General features: G+C 38.4%; 1 protein-coding gene across 16 annotated transcripts in view; it reads right to left on the reverse strand.

The window, feature by feature from the left end:
* Positions 1–18,582, reverse strand: part of ADAMTSL3 (ADAMTS like 3) — a 189,204-nt gene that overhangs the window by 82,293 nt on the left and 88,329 nt on the right. For all 16 annotated transcript variants that reach the window (XM_042824305.1, XM_042824310.1, XM_042824300.1 and 13 more), the window contains 3 exons: positions 15,665–15,792; positions 13,349–13,394; positions 6,232–6,468 (listed from right to left, as the gene is read on the reverse strand). In XM_042824305.1, the coding sequence (XP_042680239.1) occupies positions 6,232–6,468; positions 13,349–13,394; positions 15,665–15,792 (411 nt within the window). The remainder of the gene's footprint in view (positions 1–6,231; positions 6,469–13,348; positions 13,395–15,664; positions 15,793–18,582) is intronic.

Raw genomic sequence — 18,582 nt, forward strand, 5'->3', positions numbered from 1 at the left:
ATCTCTACTACAGAGCTAGCACAGCTCAGCAGCAGCCCCAAGAAGCTGACCTGGCTGTCAGCATCTGCTAAGAAGCAGAACATGGCCCCTTCAGGGACTCTAAGCATGCACTGACACTGAGTCCATCACCCAGCCCATCACTGCAGGGCCGGTGAAGCAGCAGACCCAGATGGGAGTCAGAAGGTGTCTCTTGTGTGTTTTCAGTTGTTTGTAGATAAGAAAGCAAGGAGTGAGGCCAAAGTGTGTCAATATCCAAAATTCAGAACAAAGGACAACAAATATGTCAGAACGATGGGCACAAGCAGACACACCATCATGCTCAGGTTTCTCAGCCCTCAATACATAGAAACAGAATGCAAAGCAATAAAAAATGAAAGGTAAAATATACAGTGCATTAAATTCATTGCATACAGAAGGGCTCCTAAATGGACTGTCCACGTATTTTTACAGATATCTCATATGTGAAGGCAGGAGGCTAAAGAGCGTTCTGTAATTCTGCAAATCCACTGCTATCAAACAAAGTGGTTCCAAAACATGTAAGTCTTCCTGCAGGATCTGCCACATGCTGGAGCAGCTGAGAGCCCATAGGACCACCCAGCAGGAGAGCAAGTACCCTTTCCTATATGGTTCCCATTTCAGAAAATATGCACATGCAGACATGGAGGGTAGGACACAAATTCCCATTGGACTTCCTCCTTGTGAGAATGCTATTGAAAAAGAAATCAATCTATGGAATCAAATTACTTTTCTGACTTTCTGACTGGTTCCAGCCATATCTGCCACAGCACCAGGGATCTGAAGACTCTAGTTCAACAAGATATCCAAATCATGAGTTACTGTACTGACTTTATCACGCTCACATGCTGCAGGACCTTGCTAGGCTGGAAAATAAAATCATATTTATATAAAGCTCACCAAAACAAAACAAAACTTGGCAAAGAATCACTTAGAAAAAGAGACATAGAGATAAGGAACTGGAGATTAGAAAAAACTCACCCCTATCTGGCAGAAAGGATAAACTTAGACAGTAAGAAATCCCTATGGGCAGTAATCCTCCATCAGAAACAGCGGCGTGAAGAAAAACAGAAGGTCTGAAAAGAGATGACAATTTCTAGCAGCAGTGAACAGCTGCTAACTAAAAGCAAGTGATTCCAAATGACATTTTCAGTATGTGTGAGCACCCCTTGTGCCACACAAGCCCTCCTGCAGGTTGCCAATATGATCTCAAGTGAGCTGCTATCTCACGGCAGGCTGGGACATGAAAAGGGTTCAAGTGCAATTCTTACAGTACAGTCTGCTGGCTTGGGCAGTGCTGAGAGCCTCCATGGAAGAGGAAGCCAAGTCTGGGAGTCTACAGAGCAGAACCTTGGCTGGTCACACAGGACATGGTAACCCGTGCTCAGCCCTCTCCTTCCATGGGACTTCTGGACAGGCACCAATGTTTCCCAGCTGATTTGCAGCTGGAGCTCCCGCTCGGTTTAATGGGATGTCATGTGTACAGTCACACGGAGATTTTGATATGTAGTTCTTTGGGCTAGAAAGATTTATTGAATCTATGTGAGCAAATCCCATAGTCATTCTGGATAAGGTCCAGTCTGCCAGCACGAGCGTCTGCAGAATTATGTGGATGGAGTACAGGTCTCTGCATGGGAGTCCCGGCACTGTATGCTGTTGATGGGCTATTTATGGTACTGGGGAAGGATGCAATATGAAGGCTGGCTTAACAGTAAGCTACCTCAAAATCAATTCCTCCTGTAAGTTACTTGAGGTGTGAAGGCTAAAGAGGTGAAAGGCAAAAACTGTAATGTGGACATTTTATTTTTAAATATAAAAAAAGAGCCTGCAAGTGGTTTGTTGCTGTTGTTTTTTTGTTTGCTTGCTTGGTTTTTGTTTTTTGCTTTTCCCTGATGTTCTTTTATACTGCTACTTGAGGACCAACTACTCCAAGTAGAATAAAAGATTATCTTAAGTAAAAACTCCTTCAGTATGATTACTCTAAAGAGTAAGAATTAGAAGATTTAAATCTAGGAAGCTATTTAAACTCCTGAAATTCAAGTTAAACACTAGAGTACATTCAGGAAAGAAAAAAGAAAATTAGTATTTTTAAGGAGCCAAATCCCTCCTTTAAAAACAAAATATTCTTTGATGCCTCATTCTGCATTATAAGAATAAAAAATTAGAAACTATTAAACAATACAATATTGTATTATATTCCTCTCCTACATATACTTTTAAATGAGATGAAATCCTTTACTCTTTGCTGTGCTTTTCACTGGGACGTTTGCAGTAATATAGGATGGAAAGGAAATGTCCCTTTCTCGGTATCTGAACACCAGACCTTCCTGTGCACTTTGGGCAGTCCTTTAACATAGAAGCAATAAGAAGTATCCACAGGAACCCACAGGGGATGTATGCAAAACAGCCAAAGTGAACAGAGAGCTGGGAGAAAACAGCTCTCAGAACAGAGGGAGTCAGAATGAGAAGACAGTATCAAACCTCTATCATTTTAAGTTGTCACCATAAGCAGAGCTCACACAAGATCATGAAAAAATGTGCTGTCTTCCAAAGGCTTACAGCAACAGCTTTCAATGAAAACTGACAGATATTTACATCAAGGGTAAAAGCACTTTGGTGGTAAGTGTGTGAGATACCTTCTTGGTATATCATGACACATGACAGAAACATGGAGCATGGCAGAAGTCAGCGGCACTCCACTTGACATATGAGATGTGTCCTAATGTCAGCTAAATTTATGCCATATGCTACAAAGCATAGTGTAGTGTCTGCCTTTCCTGGAGCACAAACAACTCACTGACATTAGATGGAAAGTTCACCGGAGGATTTACATCATCCTTGACCTAACTGTGACAGCCTAGGACAGAACTACTCAGACCGCTCCGCCGGACTGGTGATGTGTGGTTTTGGGTGATGTGTGTATTTATTGTCCAAACACATTACTCCACTTTAGAAAAATTATCAGTGTAACCATTTTAGGTACTGAAACAAGACCTAATTCTGCATTTTGGTAGGAAAAAAAAAAATCACAAACTAGAATTAAAAACAAAAATCAAGGCCAGGCAGGGCCCCAGTGCAGGCGGAGTAACTGGGTAAGCATTGCCCACACATGTCTGACATGCAGATGTTTTTAAATGTCTCCACCCACATCCAGATGGGCACAGCAGGAATATATTATATGAAAAAATGTGTTGGGAGTTGAACAGAAAGTAGAAAAAGTATCAGAAGTGTGAAAATCCTCCCCAGCAGTGAAGTTTTGACCTGTCCCTATTTAGCACAAAAACCCCAGATATTTGCTTTGGTAACAGAAGAAAGGCAGTAGCAGACAAAAACAATAAATTAAAAAAATATATAGAATAAAATAACAATTAAAAAAAAAAAAAAAAAGGTTGAATTAAGCCTCAGACAACCCCAAAACGTCTTATTAACTTTCTCAATAAACTTTTCTCTGCTCCACCACCCTAGGATTTTATTTTCCCCAAAGACACAGAACTCTTACCCAGAAACCAGTTTTGTTTCATTACTTTTTGGACGCTGTTATTTAGTTCAGGTGTACTTGCTAAGGGAAATGAAGAGAATCAGAATTGAAGCTGGACATGGGGAACTTAATGTCTCTGTACATTTAAATTCACGCTCTGCCCAGGAGATTGATAGAACAAGAATCTGAGAGGAAAGCTTTGTGTTGCATCCCTATCTTACCAACAGGAAGGAAATGGATGAAGTGCTTATGGCGGGGAAAACTGAGATCTTATAAAACTCGCCAACATTCTGAGACAATAAAAGAGCAAAACCAGCACCAGTTTGGAAAAGGACTCAAGCAATTCAGTTTCCTTATACTCACTCTTCAGTGCTCCCAGGCATAAAAGCGAAGATATCCACATCAGCAGTATGACATGTTTATTTAGATGAGTTCACTGTAAAGTGCTTGCCAAGTTACTTACAGGCTGTGCCAAGTACATGTCAAAGCCCAACAGACTGATCTTATAGCAACAATACTGAAGAATCAAGGTTTTTGCTGTCTCTCTCTCTCTCTTAACAGAAGTTGACTAAACAACATTTTTCCAGGAAATATTAAATGTCAATTTGTTTTCTTTTCCTGCTTAAACAGGAGTAGTAACAAAGACTGGTGTCAGTTTCTGAGGAAGCCCTCCCTAGTGCAGTCCTTTCACAAGGAACCAACATTTCCACTCCACCCCACAAAGAGAAAAAAAGTTATTCAAACAACCAAGGACTTCAAAGGTCTTCAGTAAATAAAACTGCAAGTGTTGATAATGACAAAACTACTAAAAACAAACAAAAAAATCTCCAAGCTATTCTTGCAAGACCTCAAAGTACATCAGATTCAGCGTAATAGTGTGGCAACAGACACAAACCGCAGAGGCTTCTGTAGATGTATCATCTGCAAAGCGTATTGGTATCCTCCAGGTTCAAATTTTGTATTAAATAAGGAAACATCACTAACAATATTGCGAAAGAAATGTATTATTTTGCAAGTGTTTTTAGTGTGTATAAAGGTACATCCTATCTAAATACACAGTGTAATGAACACTGATGGGCACCAGTGTGAAATACTATTGACAAATGTTGTCTCTTGAAGGGCAAGACTGTAAGGAACTCTTCTTCAATTACAGAGGCAGCAGATGCATTGTGTGTTGGCATGATTGGTATTGCAAGTACTCACAGCAAGGTCCAGATCATATATTAATGCTGCTGTCACCTGCACACCATAGTTCTGCCAAACACGTTGTATTTTCCCCCATAATGAAGCTCTTTTGCTCATCAGGCTGTGTCCTGTATTTTTGAGTTGCATGTGTTTTAGGCATTTAACAGAACAAGTCAGAGAGAAAAAACTAATTATAATAATATATCAGTAACATACCATTAATTCAGTCTCAACTTCAGCCTGTGTAATAATGTTTACCACCCTTGGAAAAACTCAGAATGACTGATTAAAAGTTATTAAGTAAGAAATTGCTTCAGAAAGTTGTTATGTTAAGCTTATTAATATCACCTTATGTGCCTTTTATACACTTGGTACACAGAGCACATTTGTACAATTACTTGGGTGTGCAAGGACAAGAACCATAGCTGCTTCCAACTGCCCAAAGCCTTTAAGCTGATACAACAAATGTGGTAATACAGAGACAGACAGGGAGAAAAGCAGGGGTAGGACTGGATGGAACTAGGAGCAACGCTGAATGACCAGCAGCTGGCTAGTGCTAAAATTGGGGTGAAAAATGATGACATTCAAGCCTAAGAACTGCAATACTGCCTTCCCTCATAAATTTCTGTTCCCCAGTTACAAAGGCAGCACAAAATACTGGGATCCTATGCTGCTGTCTGGCTTTGCTTCAAGGTCATAGGGAGGCTAGGGCTCCTGATCCAGGACAGTCAATAAAGGTACAACACCTCCTGACAAAGTGCTAAGCCTGGAGATGAGTAAAAGCAAAGAAGCTTCAGCTGGTTATGTGTGAAGTATTACCCATCTGCCAACCAGTTTTGTTCTGGCACTTGGAGCTTCTGACCCAATTATCAGATTCCTGGGGACATCTGTCTTAAGTGGCTGGATCTCAAAAGCCTGAGACTACTTCTTCCATCAAAGAATAACCCCAATGAAGTCATGTAAATCAAGAATTTGGCAGCTGAGCAAGCCTTGTTTCTTATCTTTAATGTTTTTAACAGAGGCGGAACCTCTTCTCTAGAACTGAAATCTATAAATTGCAAATACACAATAGGAATCGCAGGAACTTAGGATTCAGATCTTTAGAATCTACCCTGTTAAAAAAAGAAATACTACTATTGTAGGCATATTATTATGAGCTTCTTAAAGAAATGAAGAGACAAGAGCAACACATACAGCAAACATACTTACACACACACGCACCATTCTCAGCAGGAGCCCATCATATATCAAATTTTCTCCTTAGCAGAGTTCATGAGATGCAACACTCGGAGAAGGAGATTATTACTAGTTTCTGTAATTTTTACATGACTAAAAGCTACAGTATAAGAATGAGTGAATGTTATTGACCTGATATTGATATTGAGTATCAGTGGTTAAGGCAATCCGGAACTTCTGCATAGAAAAGAAAGCTACGATCCAGCTGGTTGTACTTGCAGATACTTTGAAAGAAAACTGATGCATAGAGATGAAAAATAACCGAAAAGCGTCCACTTCATGTGCAAAAGCAACTCAGATCTCCACCATGAACATACCTGGCATATTCCACTGATGCACATATCCAGGGATTCCATATTGCAACGAGTACCATCTAGTACTTTTGGGGCAAGCTCCACAATCAAGTTCTTTCCCAGAGCTTGACACTTCAGGGCACATGGTGCAGTAGGGTCATTGTACACAGGGATCCACTCATAAAAATGCCCCTGGTACTTGACATCATTGTAGGCTGAACATTGTTGTGCTCTGAAGTCACCAACATCAGAAGGGCAGTCCTGAAAACAAACCAAAGGAACTAGTTTATACAAATAGGCAGCCCTTTGCATTTGTAGTAGTTATCTGAAGAATTATGCTGAATCTGTTAAGGTAGGCTTGGTTCAAGAACTGATCTGTTATGACAAATATGTTACAGTGTTCTACCTCATGCATTAATACAATTTATGTTGCTTAATCCATTCCTTGCAGTACAGGTAACAGAATATTGCCCATATTCCAGTAATAGCATAACTGATAAGTTAGAGTAATTAAAAATGCTACTTTTATGACACTGTGTGACACATTCACTTTTAAAATCTGGTTCTGTAGTAAGAATTACCTTCTATAGGAAGCTATGCCTGTTAAGTGACTGTTGTGAGATAACTGATATTTAATATTTTTCTTCCCAATAGCTTTTTCCACTTAAGGATTTCAAAGCATTCTGCACTCATTCATCAGTTCATACACCTGAGTAGTGACAGATGTATAATGCTGATACTTACACACTAAGAAATGAAAATGTGTCTGATCAATTGTTCACTATTCCTCAGAAATGGGGCAGGAGAGTTAGGAAGAGACATCAGTGCCTTTTCCTTTAGTACAGTTACAAATTTTTTTTTTACCCTAAGGGAAAATTCATACCTTACTTTGTTGAAATAAAATATAATTTACATTGGTGTTGATCTAAAGAGATAGTTCTAGAATTTATTCCATACACAGCCTCAGCAAATATAGATGAAACACTAAATACAACAAATGCTTCTTTGACAATGTTTGAAATGAAATATTCTAAGACATTTCTTCTGTATAAAGCACTGCACACAAGGACATTAATATTAAGCTACAGCAACAGGAAAGAAGATGAACACTGATTTGTTCAAAAATAACTTCACCAAAGTACCGACAAAGGAGTTGGCATGTCAAACAATCTCTCACTCTCATTTAAAAGTAGGTCCAGTGTCAAACAGTCCATATGCCAGACCAAGAATTTCAACCCATACAAGCCAGCTGTGAGGCCGATTTTAACAAAGACTGGTTTCCATTGGATATAAGGCTGAAAGCTTTGTGATGTGTTCCCTGAAAAATACTAACAAAGGGCAAGTGCATCACTACTGTTGGAAACACACACGAGAAAAGCACAAATTTCTTTCCAGTGCCCTCAGTAATACTGTCCTGACACATTTTTGCTCCTGAGTCTGGGTGGGTTGGTAGTGCATTAGCTTAATACCTTGCCAGTACCTTAGATTTATTTTTTTCTTTCATCGTAGGAAACAGAAATATCTCTGGCTTTTTTTTTTTGTAGACTGCAAGAAACTTCTAAGATCAGTGGTGCTCTTGTTGAGCAACACATGGGGCTTCTGCAATGTGCAGTGCTTTGCAGCACTGTCCAATAATACACATTAGAGTAAAAATAAGTCAAAGTTATGTAATATATTTTGTTTTATTTTTAATCTGTGATAATTTTAGTTTGAGTCAATAAAATGAAGTAAGACAAGGAAAAAATGCAGTTACTGTAAATCTTCAGGTATTTTATAGAGATAAAACCCCACAAGAGAGCACTTCAGAAAAAGTCAAGTAAGTACTGTTAAAAATCACCCCTATTTACTATAACTTCAAAGAAAGCCACCACATTTGCATGGGTGTAAATGAGAGCAGAAATTGGCTCTGACTTATCTGTCACTTCCCATTTACCACAACAGAAAGTCTAAAAAGCAGAGGGGACATCAGAGTTTATATGGATACCATATGGTTTTCCCTTCCACCATTGGAAATAAAGGAGCAGCTACCAATAAAAATAGTTGATGTTAGATTCAAGCAAAGCTAGAAGCAATATTTTGAAGTAGTGTTATTCAACCACGATACAGAGCTAGATTTTCATCACAAAGAACTGAAGCGCTACCTGTAAAACAGGCAGCAACATCTCTAGGCTGGGCTTTGACAGGCTGTTGTTACAACTCATTATCACAAGGTGTTGCAGTGCCAAGACACAAACACTGCAGTGTCAGGATGTCGATCCATGGTTACTCTATGTTTCTCATTGGTTCAGCACAGTGCAGCTCCTTCCTTCCACTCACTTCCTGACTGCTTGAGAACAAGTGAGTTCTCATCTCCCTCTTCGGCTTTGGCATTTTCAAAGCACAGAAAGCCATTGTGGCGCTCCATTCACATGCCAGCCCCACCTGCTTTACATTTGAGCTGTGTTCAAAAGCAGGAGAATAAAAAGAGCATCACAGAGAGATATCAAAGGCCTGAAATTATCATTTGCATTAGAGTTAGGATAGTATGGTTAGGTTGCAGTTGAACCTGATGATCTTTAAGGTCTTTTCCAACCTGAGCAATTCTGTGATTCTGTATCAGAATTTGGGCAGCAACATGGTCAGATGCCTGTTTTCCTTGCAACAATATCTACTTGTATAAAGAAAAGAGTTTATGGTTTAAACAGCAAGACAGGTGCAAAAATGAATGTAATCAAGACAAGAGGTCTCAGAAACGGCAGACTGGAATAGATAAGAAAAGTGAGAAGGAGATTAAAAGGAAGGAAGGAAAAGTGAAGGCAAGGTGTGGGAGAGGCAGTCAAGGGAGAGACATGAGAAGTGGCAAGACCATCATCAGCCCACAGTACATGGGCCCTAATCTTTACCCACTCTGTCCTTTTGGTTTTAATCTATTTCAGATATCAATTCAATTCCTTTGTTCCCTTTATCCCATCAATATTCCACACTTTTTTCTTTCCCTGTTTGCTAAATATTTTTGCTACTAATTAGAGATTTTCTAATTTCAGCAATAGTTTTTTTGCCTTATGCTGAATCCACTGAGCCATACTGGAGAACTTGTAGGTTCACACACCACACAAGGATCTGAACACGCATCAATGATGCCTAATACTTCAGAATGCTGGCAAAATAATCATATACAGATTTTGTCATGGAATTCAGTCTATTTATGACATAAGTTACGTAACATATTATTAGGCGGATCTGAAAAAGATGCTTCAGACATGACTACTGTGAAGGTTAAAAAATATACATGTGTGTTTTTGCACTCTCATTCTTTTTGTGACAGAAGATTAAAACTACTGCAGTCAATGGCTGGCTTCCTATGAAGTGTATTGGTTAAGTTTTGGCAGTCACTTACTCTTAGACTTTGAAAACCAAGCTAACCTGGGAAATCTGTATCTTTGTAGGCTATGTTTGTGTACAAAACATGAAGGTTGTATCAGACCGTGTGATTCCTGCCAACAATTACGCTGCTGAAAACAACAACAAAAAAAAAAGCACAAAAAGGCAGCAAGAAAATTCCCAGTAAAAATGATGACACCAAAGAAAGTCTGGTCCTTTGTCTAGGTTGGTTCTTTGAATCTCGTTTTGTTGAAACCGAGCCAGAAGCGATGAAGTCACTGTTTTGTTTTCTTTTTGAAATTAGCTGCAGGTTCTATGTCATTCATAGGCAATTTTCAGGCCACTTCTGAGTAAAATCAAGATACCTGAATAAGAAACCCTAGCCAGGAGAGTTAAGGGTACATCAGCATTATGAAAATAAAAAATAAATGAGTAGATTAGACAGAAACTATGTAACTCAAGATGAAATATTGTAGGAACAGAGCAGACAGTTCAGCCAAGATTTTTTGGTTGGGATAGGTGATCTGGTTAATGAGTGGATGCTGGGTCAGTAATATGATGAATATATTGAACAGGTGTAAGCATTATTTGTGTATAATAAAAGGTTTTATTGGAATGAAACGTGAGAAAATCTGCAACAAAATAGTGATTTTTTTTTTTTTTTTTTAAACTGTAGGAGAGTCATTCTGGCTTACGTGGAAGTGACTTTCTGGCACATAAAAATGCAAAATTTATGGGGAAATGGCCCAAATAATTTGTTCTATGAATAAGACCCTAAAGGATTGTCTTAAGCACTTCCATATAGTGTACATCACAGCATTAGAATGCAACAGTATATACAAAAATGGAAATATATAAAAAAAATGGTTTAAGAAAGACTGAAAATCTCACTGAACAGCATACAATGAATAGTTCATACAGTTTATTTCTCTGAAGTTTCTGTAAGAAAAGCTGAAAGCAGACATGCAGCTTCAAGAAATCCTGCACCCGACACACCATTTACAACACAAAGATAAGCAAGCTAAACACAAGCCTTAATAATCTCGGCAATTATTTTGTTGCTAAGACTCTGAATTAATTTTTTGATTGAAATATCACTAATATTATTCTGGAACTATGCTTGAGTTCAATGAACTTACTACTATTCTATTACAAATCCAGATGAAACCAATTTTCTGGTAAAATGATTCTTGCTCTTTTCATTAGAATGACACACGCATTAAGTTGTGCTTCATTTGTACTCCTCAATATAGATGTTAGTGGTGTAATGTATCATGTAGCAAAATTACATTTGCAGACAATTTTACACAGTGTATATATACTGGATGGCTCTTGTGGTTATCAATAATACCTAATAATATGGAAAGAAGCGAGTTTAAACTCTTAATTTTCAGACTAAAGTTTTACTCTTAAAGCAAGAAGCATTCATTAGAAATGATGCTTTGGGGAAAATTATATCATTTGAAACAGAACAGGTCTAGCCCTAGGTTGGTGTTAGGTGTAAGCTCCCATTTCAAGGTTAAATCAGGTCTAATACTCGGTTTGAATTCGGTGAGGCCAAATTCAAAGATCAACTTTCCACTGTACTAACAGTGGAAATCTCATGAAATTTATTTTTCTCATGAGTTCTCCATTATCTGACCTATAATCTAGGAAAAACGGTTCCTGAGAGATTCTGGCACTATCTGAACTAAAATGGAAACCCGATCCCTCTCAGACATGCCCCAAAAGCAGAACTGTAAATGCAGCTTCCTGTCTGGAAATTAACATTTGAATCATCATAAATTCAAACAGATTCTCATACAAGATGCTAGCCACTTATCGCTTTAAAATAAGCCCTAAAGTTATAAAACAGGTCCCAGTGACTTCAGAAAAACCCCCTTGGAGTTCAGAAAGGATATGGTAATCATCTTAATTTTCTCTATGATGACGCATACGAGTGCCTTCATTCTCACCATAGATTTTTTACTGTATAATCCTGAAAGCAACCAGTGTCTGCAACTGCTCAAATGTATCCTAAAAGCATGCAGGCCTCTGCTTATAGCAGAAGTTATGGACAAATGGATCTCATCTTTCTGCTTTTTCTGCACACTACATGGCTTTCTGTTCCTTTCGCAGGAGGACCAAGGGATGTGCTATGTGGAATTTGTACTGTTGCACGGGAAGCTGTAATGCACAGCATCAAGCAGAGATGTGTTACTGTATAGAAAGCAAATGATATATTTAGCAAACATTTAGACAGTGGCTGTTTGTTTACAGCTTACATACTGACTAGCTTATCTAGCTTATCACATGGCTTTACAAGATTAAGAGTCTTCCGTGCACTGCACTGTTATTTCTGAGGTAAAGGCACTGTGCACTGAAGTTCTCAAAGGGCAAATGGCAGAGTTTGTCTCTAGGATCTGGCTTCTCCATGCAGTTGGACAGAATTATTAATCACTTCCACTAATTTCTGCGGAAACTCAGGCTGTGGGCTGCTGAGGTGGAAAATCCATCCATCACCAAAGAATGGAGTTAGAACAGTTTGAAGTGCTAGCAAGCCTTGCTCCTGAGGAGGAGTGCAGAAGCCAGCTGGCACAGAAGAAGCCTTAGGTGTGGAATACTGAAAAAGTGAAGATGGCCAGTTGTCCCAGGAGATGCCACAGTCCAACATACGCACTGAGCCAGCTCCAGGCCTCCTCAGGAGCACACGTCATACTTCCTGGCTGCTGCTCCTGGTGGAAATTGCAAGGCTGGCAGCAACATGACCATCATCTGCTCTTGCCTGGGTATAAGTGAGCTCAAGGTAACAGCAGGGCTCACCTTTTTAGGGGTGTTTGTGTGACAAGTGCTGCCTTTCTCCCAAATCCAGAAGCAAATGAACCAACTGCACTACAGACAAGCAGATAAGATGCTTTTGCTTTGCTCATCTTCCCTCTTTCCTGGAATGGGACTGTAAAGACACCATATTGTATTCTCGGGTAACCCACGCCAGAGGTGCCTGCAGGTCATAAACCAATGCATTATGAATCACTGTGTTTGTACACGAGTCTGCTATCGGTGGTATCACAAAATCCTGCACACCTTGAGCAGACTACAACATCTGGGGTGAGCGAAGGCAGCTGTTTAAACAGCATAAAGCATCACTGCAAATCAGTGGAGCACAAGTCATGAAGTATGCCATATGTGACTGGTTTTCATAAAATATGTCTGTAAAAATAAAGTTTGATTGCATCATAGTAACAGCAACTGCTTTTTCAAATTTCCAGCTTCATATTCAGCCACAGAAATGGTCTATGCCAGTTTACTAAATATATGTATTTTACATATAGAAATATAAAGATCTAGGCTTAGGCAAATGTAAGGAGGTAATGCAAGTAGTAATTATGCAATTTAAGATTTGAAAGCAACACCCTCTTTGCTCACATAATGAATGCTGTTGTATCATTAGCAATCAAAAACATTCAAGAGCCCAGCTTAATTCTTCACCTCAGACAGAACCTCGGGAAAGACAGTTGCTACTCTAAGATGTGAGCTGATTTGTTAGTACACCAAAGTGTGTAATTTTCCTAACAAATGATATAAAGTGTTCTGAATCACAACTGGCGCTACAATTTGCAAAGAAAATGTCTATTTAGAAACCTAAATTTCAAACCACAGATATGCAGAGTGAAATCTTTAAAATTGGTAATGATGATCATCCACCGTAAGATTTTAAATAACAAACAGCACTTTTTAAACTGTAGCAAATCATCTGAATAAGTAAAAGAAGCTATAAAAAAGGATTAAATGCCATACTCACATTACTACTGCAGGTTTTGTATCGAATATTCCGACCTTCACAGTTCCTGAAAAACAGAGTAAAAGTGGTTACACAGCAGTACAGCACAACACAATCCTGAACATTTTACAGCTAGTTATTCTCTTGAAAATTTGACTTATTACTACCACCGTACCTTAATCTGGATTCAAAATACAAGGTCTGAATACAAAGAGGATCTGGGGACTCAAGTGGTTGCACTATCTCCTCAGCAAAGAACATACAACTACCTCTGTGAGCCCAATTTACTAGATATCTTATGAAAAAAACACCTGAAGCAACATTAGTAGAATTCATAATTTAAGTCCCTCAGACTGCCTGCGTTCCTAAGGTACCCAGCAAATATCATTTGTAAAATCTAGGCAGTCCAGCTTCTTTGCAACAATTATTATCAGTAGGTGAAATAAGAGGTATATAATAAAGTCACAATTATTTATTGTTCTTTCATATAAATACTGAGGTGCGTGGGTTTCACACCTCTTTAGCAAAGAGTTTGCCAGACTTCAGGATAACTGACTGGTAGTTCTACGCAGGGCAAGGCATTCCAGTTCTAAATGCAAATGGCAAAACTGAGCCTCTGAAAGAACTGAAAACACACTCTTCATGACTTGATAGGAAATAATATTTAATGATGCCTCTAAAATCAGAAATGATGTTTTTGAAGAATCCCTTCAAAATGGAAAATGTCTGTCTTACACTGATGAGAAACGAATGAGCAGCTGGTCACTTACAACTCCTGGACGACGTTTTTTGCTTTTGTGTGGAAATTAATTGCAATTATTGAAAAGTTTTTTAAATTTGAGAAATTGAAAAACACAGTTTTAAAAGGAAAGAGTAATGGATGCCTGGAGCAAGCGCTCAACCAGCTCAGCTGAAAGTACAGCTCTCCAAGCTCAAGATATTACGTGTCTCAGATTTCCAATTTTTGCAAGAATGATCATATCACAATATGCAAGTAAAGAAGGTTTATGACACATACAAATGTGAAAACTTTGTTTCACAATCACACATTTCCTGGACATTACAACAACAGTAAAGCACAGAAAAAAACTTTTAAAATACACATTAGTCAAGGTATGGAAAACACATGTTTTTTCACAAGGGAACACATTAAAAATATTAATAAAACCACAGTGGAATTTATATTGCTACAATTTATTGACCTCATTTCAGTCACCAACACACTAGCAGAATCTCATGGCTTCTTGCTGGAAATAGTAATATTTTCAAAATCTCTGCATTCTGCACTAAAAGAAACAGGCAACGTTTTATTCAGTAATCTTTAAAACACGCATTTCATACAAACTGCAGATCACACTGTAAGCCTTCTTTAAGAGAAGCTGACTTCCTGGATGAAATCACATTTAACTTGAAAAAAATCTCAACAAAATAGAAATGCAATCAGCAGTTTTAACAAACTGTTTAGGAATAATTCAAATAACGTGAGCAAATATCTATGCCAGCACAGATGCTTCTAAGCTGGTTGGGATCTCATTTTGCCTCTTGCATTACTCACACTTTTGGGATCATAGTAACAAGTCCTATACTAGTTCAGTTTTACTACTGAGGTAAATGCTGTTCTCTTCAAGGTACACTGAGGATTTCCCAAGAAATCCATCAGAACCACTGAATTGAAAGAACCAGCAAAGGAAAAGACATCCTTACAGAAAGCAGCAATTGATGCATCCATATATAGGGTAAGTAAGATGTTTTTTACTACAGGGACGAGATGGAAGATCCTGCAGGTGAACATTACTTCAGATCCAGTTTCTATGCAGGTAATCCAGAATTTGCTTTACATTATGCATGTAGAGATTCCTCTTAATACTTGAGTATAATAAATAAGTCACTCTTGCTATTTCATTAGCGCATTTAATAATATACTTAAGATCTATCAGAGTTGAGGGCTAAGATATTTATCTAGTATAATACAGAAACATATTAAAACAGAATTTGTTGAATTGTAGAATCATAGAATCATTAAGGCTGGAAAAGACCACTAAGATCCCCAAGTCCAACCCCAGCATGTCCCCACCATGCCCACTGCCCACGTTCCTCAGTGCCACATTCCCATGGTTCTGGAACACCTCCAGGGATGGCGACCCCACCACCTCCCTGGGCAGCTGTGCCAGCACATCGAAACTCTTTCTGAGAAGAAATTTTTCCTAATATCCAAACACTTGACCATTGCATTACATTAAGTTCCAGAAAGAGAAGCAGTGCTTTTCCATGAACACAGAAGACAGAGAATTATGGCACAGCTGCAGAAGAATAAATATACACAAGCATGTAGCTAACCTGCCATTCAAACATCTCCTCAGTGAGTAGGAGGCTCCCCCACCGCAGGTCCGTGAGCAATCACTCCAGGCTCCCCAGGCATCCCAGGAGCCATCCTTATCTTCATCAGAGCGGGTGATTCTGGAGGTCTGAACAAAATGGAGGTTGGAGAGGAGAAAGAAACTTTAATTGACTTGCTACACATTTTACTGCTTGACATTAATAGCAGATTATGTCACTCTGCTGTTTATTGACAATGTCTCAATTTACTATTTTAATATACAATAATCACATGGAAAAGGAAGCAGTGCTTGAAAAGACAGTGTATTTAATTAATTTCCTTCTGCCCAAACATTGTAGCCTCCAAATATTTGGTAATTCCCAACATACAGACATCCAGCACAAATTTTTCATGAAGTATAGCCCCAGAAGTGCAGGTAGTGAAGCAAACCAAGAATGTAGCTTCATGGCAAAATGTCTTAGTAACTTGAAAGATATCAAAAAAGAAGACTTCAAATGATTTGTAGGCTACAGCAATTAATCAGCGATTTCAGCTTCTCACACAGGCTTCAAAAAGATATTATTTCCAGACAGCACAAATGTAAGAATAATTTCAGACCAAAAGGAAAATAATCTGCTAAAAACCCCTAAAAACACCATTTTTTCACTTGCATCGTATCTAGTTGAAAAAACCTGACATTTCCCAGAGAAAATTATCAAAACATTTGAGAAAAATAGGTTTTTAATGTAATAATTCAATACTGAAAAGCAATGTGATTCAATGATGTTCTGGTTTAGGAGAGTACTGCTTCTAATTTTATAAAATTCTTTCATTAAGAAAGCATAGGAAAATCGAGTTCAGACTTTAACCAACCATTTCTTTCTGACTTCCCTACAATTGTTCAGCAAGCATTCCATTTAAGTGCTATTTCTATTCTTCCGTCCACACAACCCTTAAAAGTTCTCTCGTGGAAAAAAAAGTGCAGATTTTTGTAACAGTGTCAAATATAATTCCTTGAGAGCTGTCAGGCATGTATGATTGGTGCGTTACACAGAAGTTAAGATTACAACCCTAAACTAAACCCATCAAACAGAGATATAACTGATCCTTCTGATCATCACGGCAATAACATTTTCACATCAGCTACTCCAAACGCAACAATGTCACTGATATTAATGTCCTTAGGAATGAGAGCTGTGCTGTGGATAGAAATAATACAGTGACAGCAATTTATGCCAAGTACCAGAGAATATTTACCAGTGTTTACCATGCACCAGCATAACAGCAAATGAGAGAGCATAAAGGGTTCAGCCAAGCTTTACTGAAACAACTATTTCTACAGCCAGCAGTTCATTCCCATAGACTTCAGCAGGCATCCAATCAGACCTCAGCAAGAGAAACAAAAGCATTACATCCACAATTCTGTTTTATTTTTGACTCCGTAGAAGGGCAAAACTTCTGAAGTCTTGCAGAATCTTCATTCCCTCTTCCCAAAACACAAATGCACAGATACACCAGCCAGAGGGCTGTCAGTCAGCAAACAACACAAAGAAGAGAAAGAAAAACATTTCTAACTAAATTACATAGAAGTAAGCATTCAAGTCTTCACAGATGCCAAATAAAAATAAATGAAAATCTTTTCACTCTTTTAAACATGTGTGACTAAATCCAAAGAAATGCAAGACATTTGTATGCATCCCAACACTAAACCAGATGAACATATTTCAGTAATCCGTAGTTTTTTCAAAGAAAACTTAAGTAAGCTCATGAGAGAAGACTCAGTCCTATTTTCTTCCAGAAAGCCTCACAAAAGTAATTTGAAAGGAAGTAAGGGATGTATAATTTGAATCTTATGGTGCAAGAAAAAGTAAGTAATACATAACTCTCCTTTAAATTTCAAGAGCACCAATAAAGTCAGCTCATCTTCAGCCACAAAGAAACTTGACTCGGACAAAAGTCTAACAACTCAAAGTGAAAACAGCAAACAATAAAAACAAAGCTGTTTTCACAACGGCACCACACAAGGAACATGATTCAATACGGTGCTGCAGAGACAAAGGGATTTTCTTCTAAATATAACAATAAAAATAATCATGTGCCACAGGAATTGAGCATACTGGTCTTTCTGGGGGTCAGCTGTCACCCAGGCTGCAATCGCTCTGCGGTCAGAAGCTTAGTACTAAACAAGTGCCTTTTTAGAAACCCAAATGGCACAAAGTTAAATTTAGCCACATTTAAACATAACCAAGGACTACTCGAACAAATCTCGAAGGGATTAATAATGGTGTAACTGCAGTACTCCCTGTAGCTAGACTGTTAGTAGAAAAAGACAACCATTTGTAAATGTTTCCATCCTTTCCTTAAAACACCAAAGCTTGTCAAAGAATTTTTGCACAGCAAACTTCAGGGACTGGTCTGAACACTCCTTAACTTTCTTGCTCCCCTAAGTTCTCAAATTTTAAAAAACCTTACTTTGCTTTAAAAGTTTACTTAGGCCGATCTACTTCCAGAAATGATAGAGCCCTGCTCTACAGAGATCCCTGAGGAATTTTTGCACTGGCGTTGGGCTTACTTTACATCAGAAGCCAACTCTGAAATGTCTGACACTGAAAATGGAACCAATCGCCTTCAACCTTGAGCAAAAAGAGATCAGCACTTCCCAACAAATCACTCAGCACATGAAAATAAGTCACAGGATGAACGACTCACTTCTTTAATTTTGCACTCGTAAATTTTAAAGTTTGTCCTCTGTACTCCCAAGGAAAATGATTGAGTTTTAGTATGTTAAGAACTGATTAAACTTACAATATTAAAATAACAATACATGTCACTGTCTTTTAGAATAGCAAGTTTCTTTGGACAAAGCAGTGACAATGCCTAAAATAATTCCCACTTCATCATTGTATTTAAGCCAGCCATGATATTAACAGACAGAATG

The sequence above is a fragment of the Centrocercus urophasianus genome, unplaced genomic scaffold (assembly GCF_019232065.1).
Source record: "Centrocercus urophasianus isolate 14NV4802_14NV808 unplaced genomic scaffold, USGS_Curo_1.0 seq_23, whole genome shotgun sequence".
NCBI lineage: Eukaryota > Metazoa > Chordata > Aves > Galliformes > Phasianidae > Centrocercus > Centrocercus urophasianus.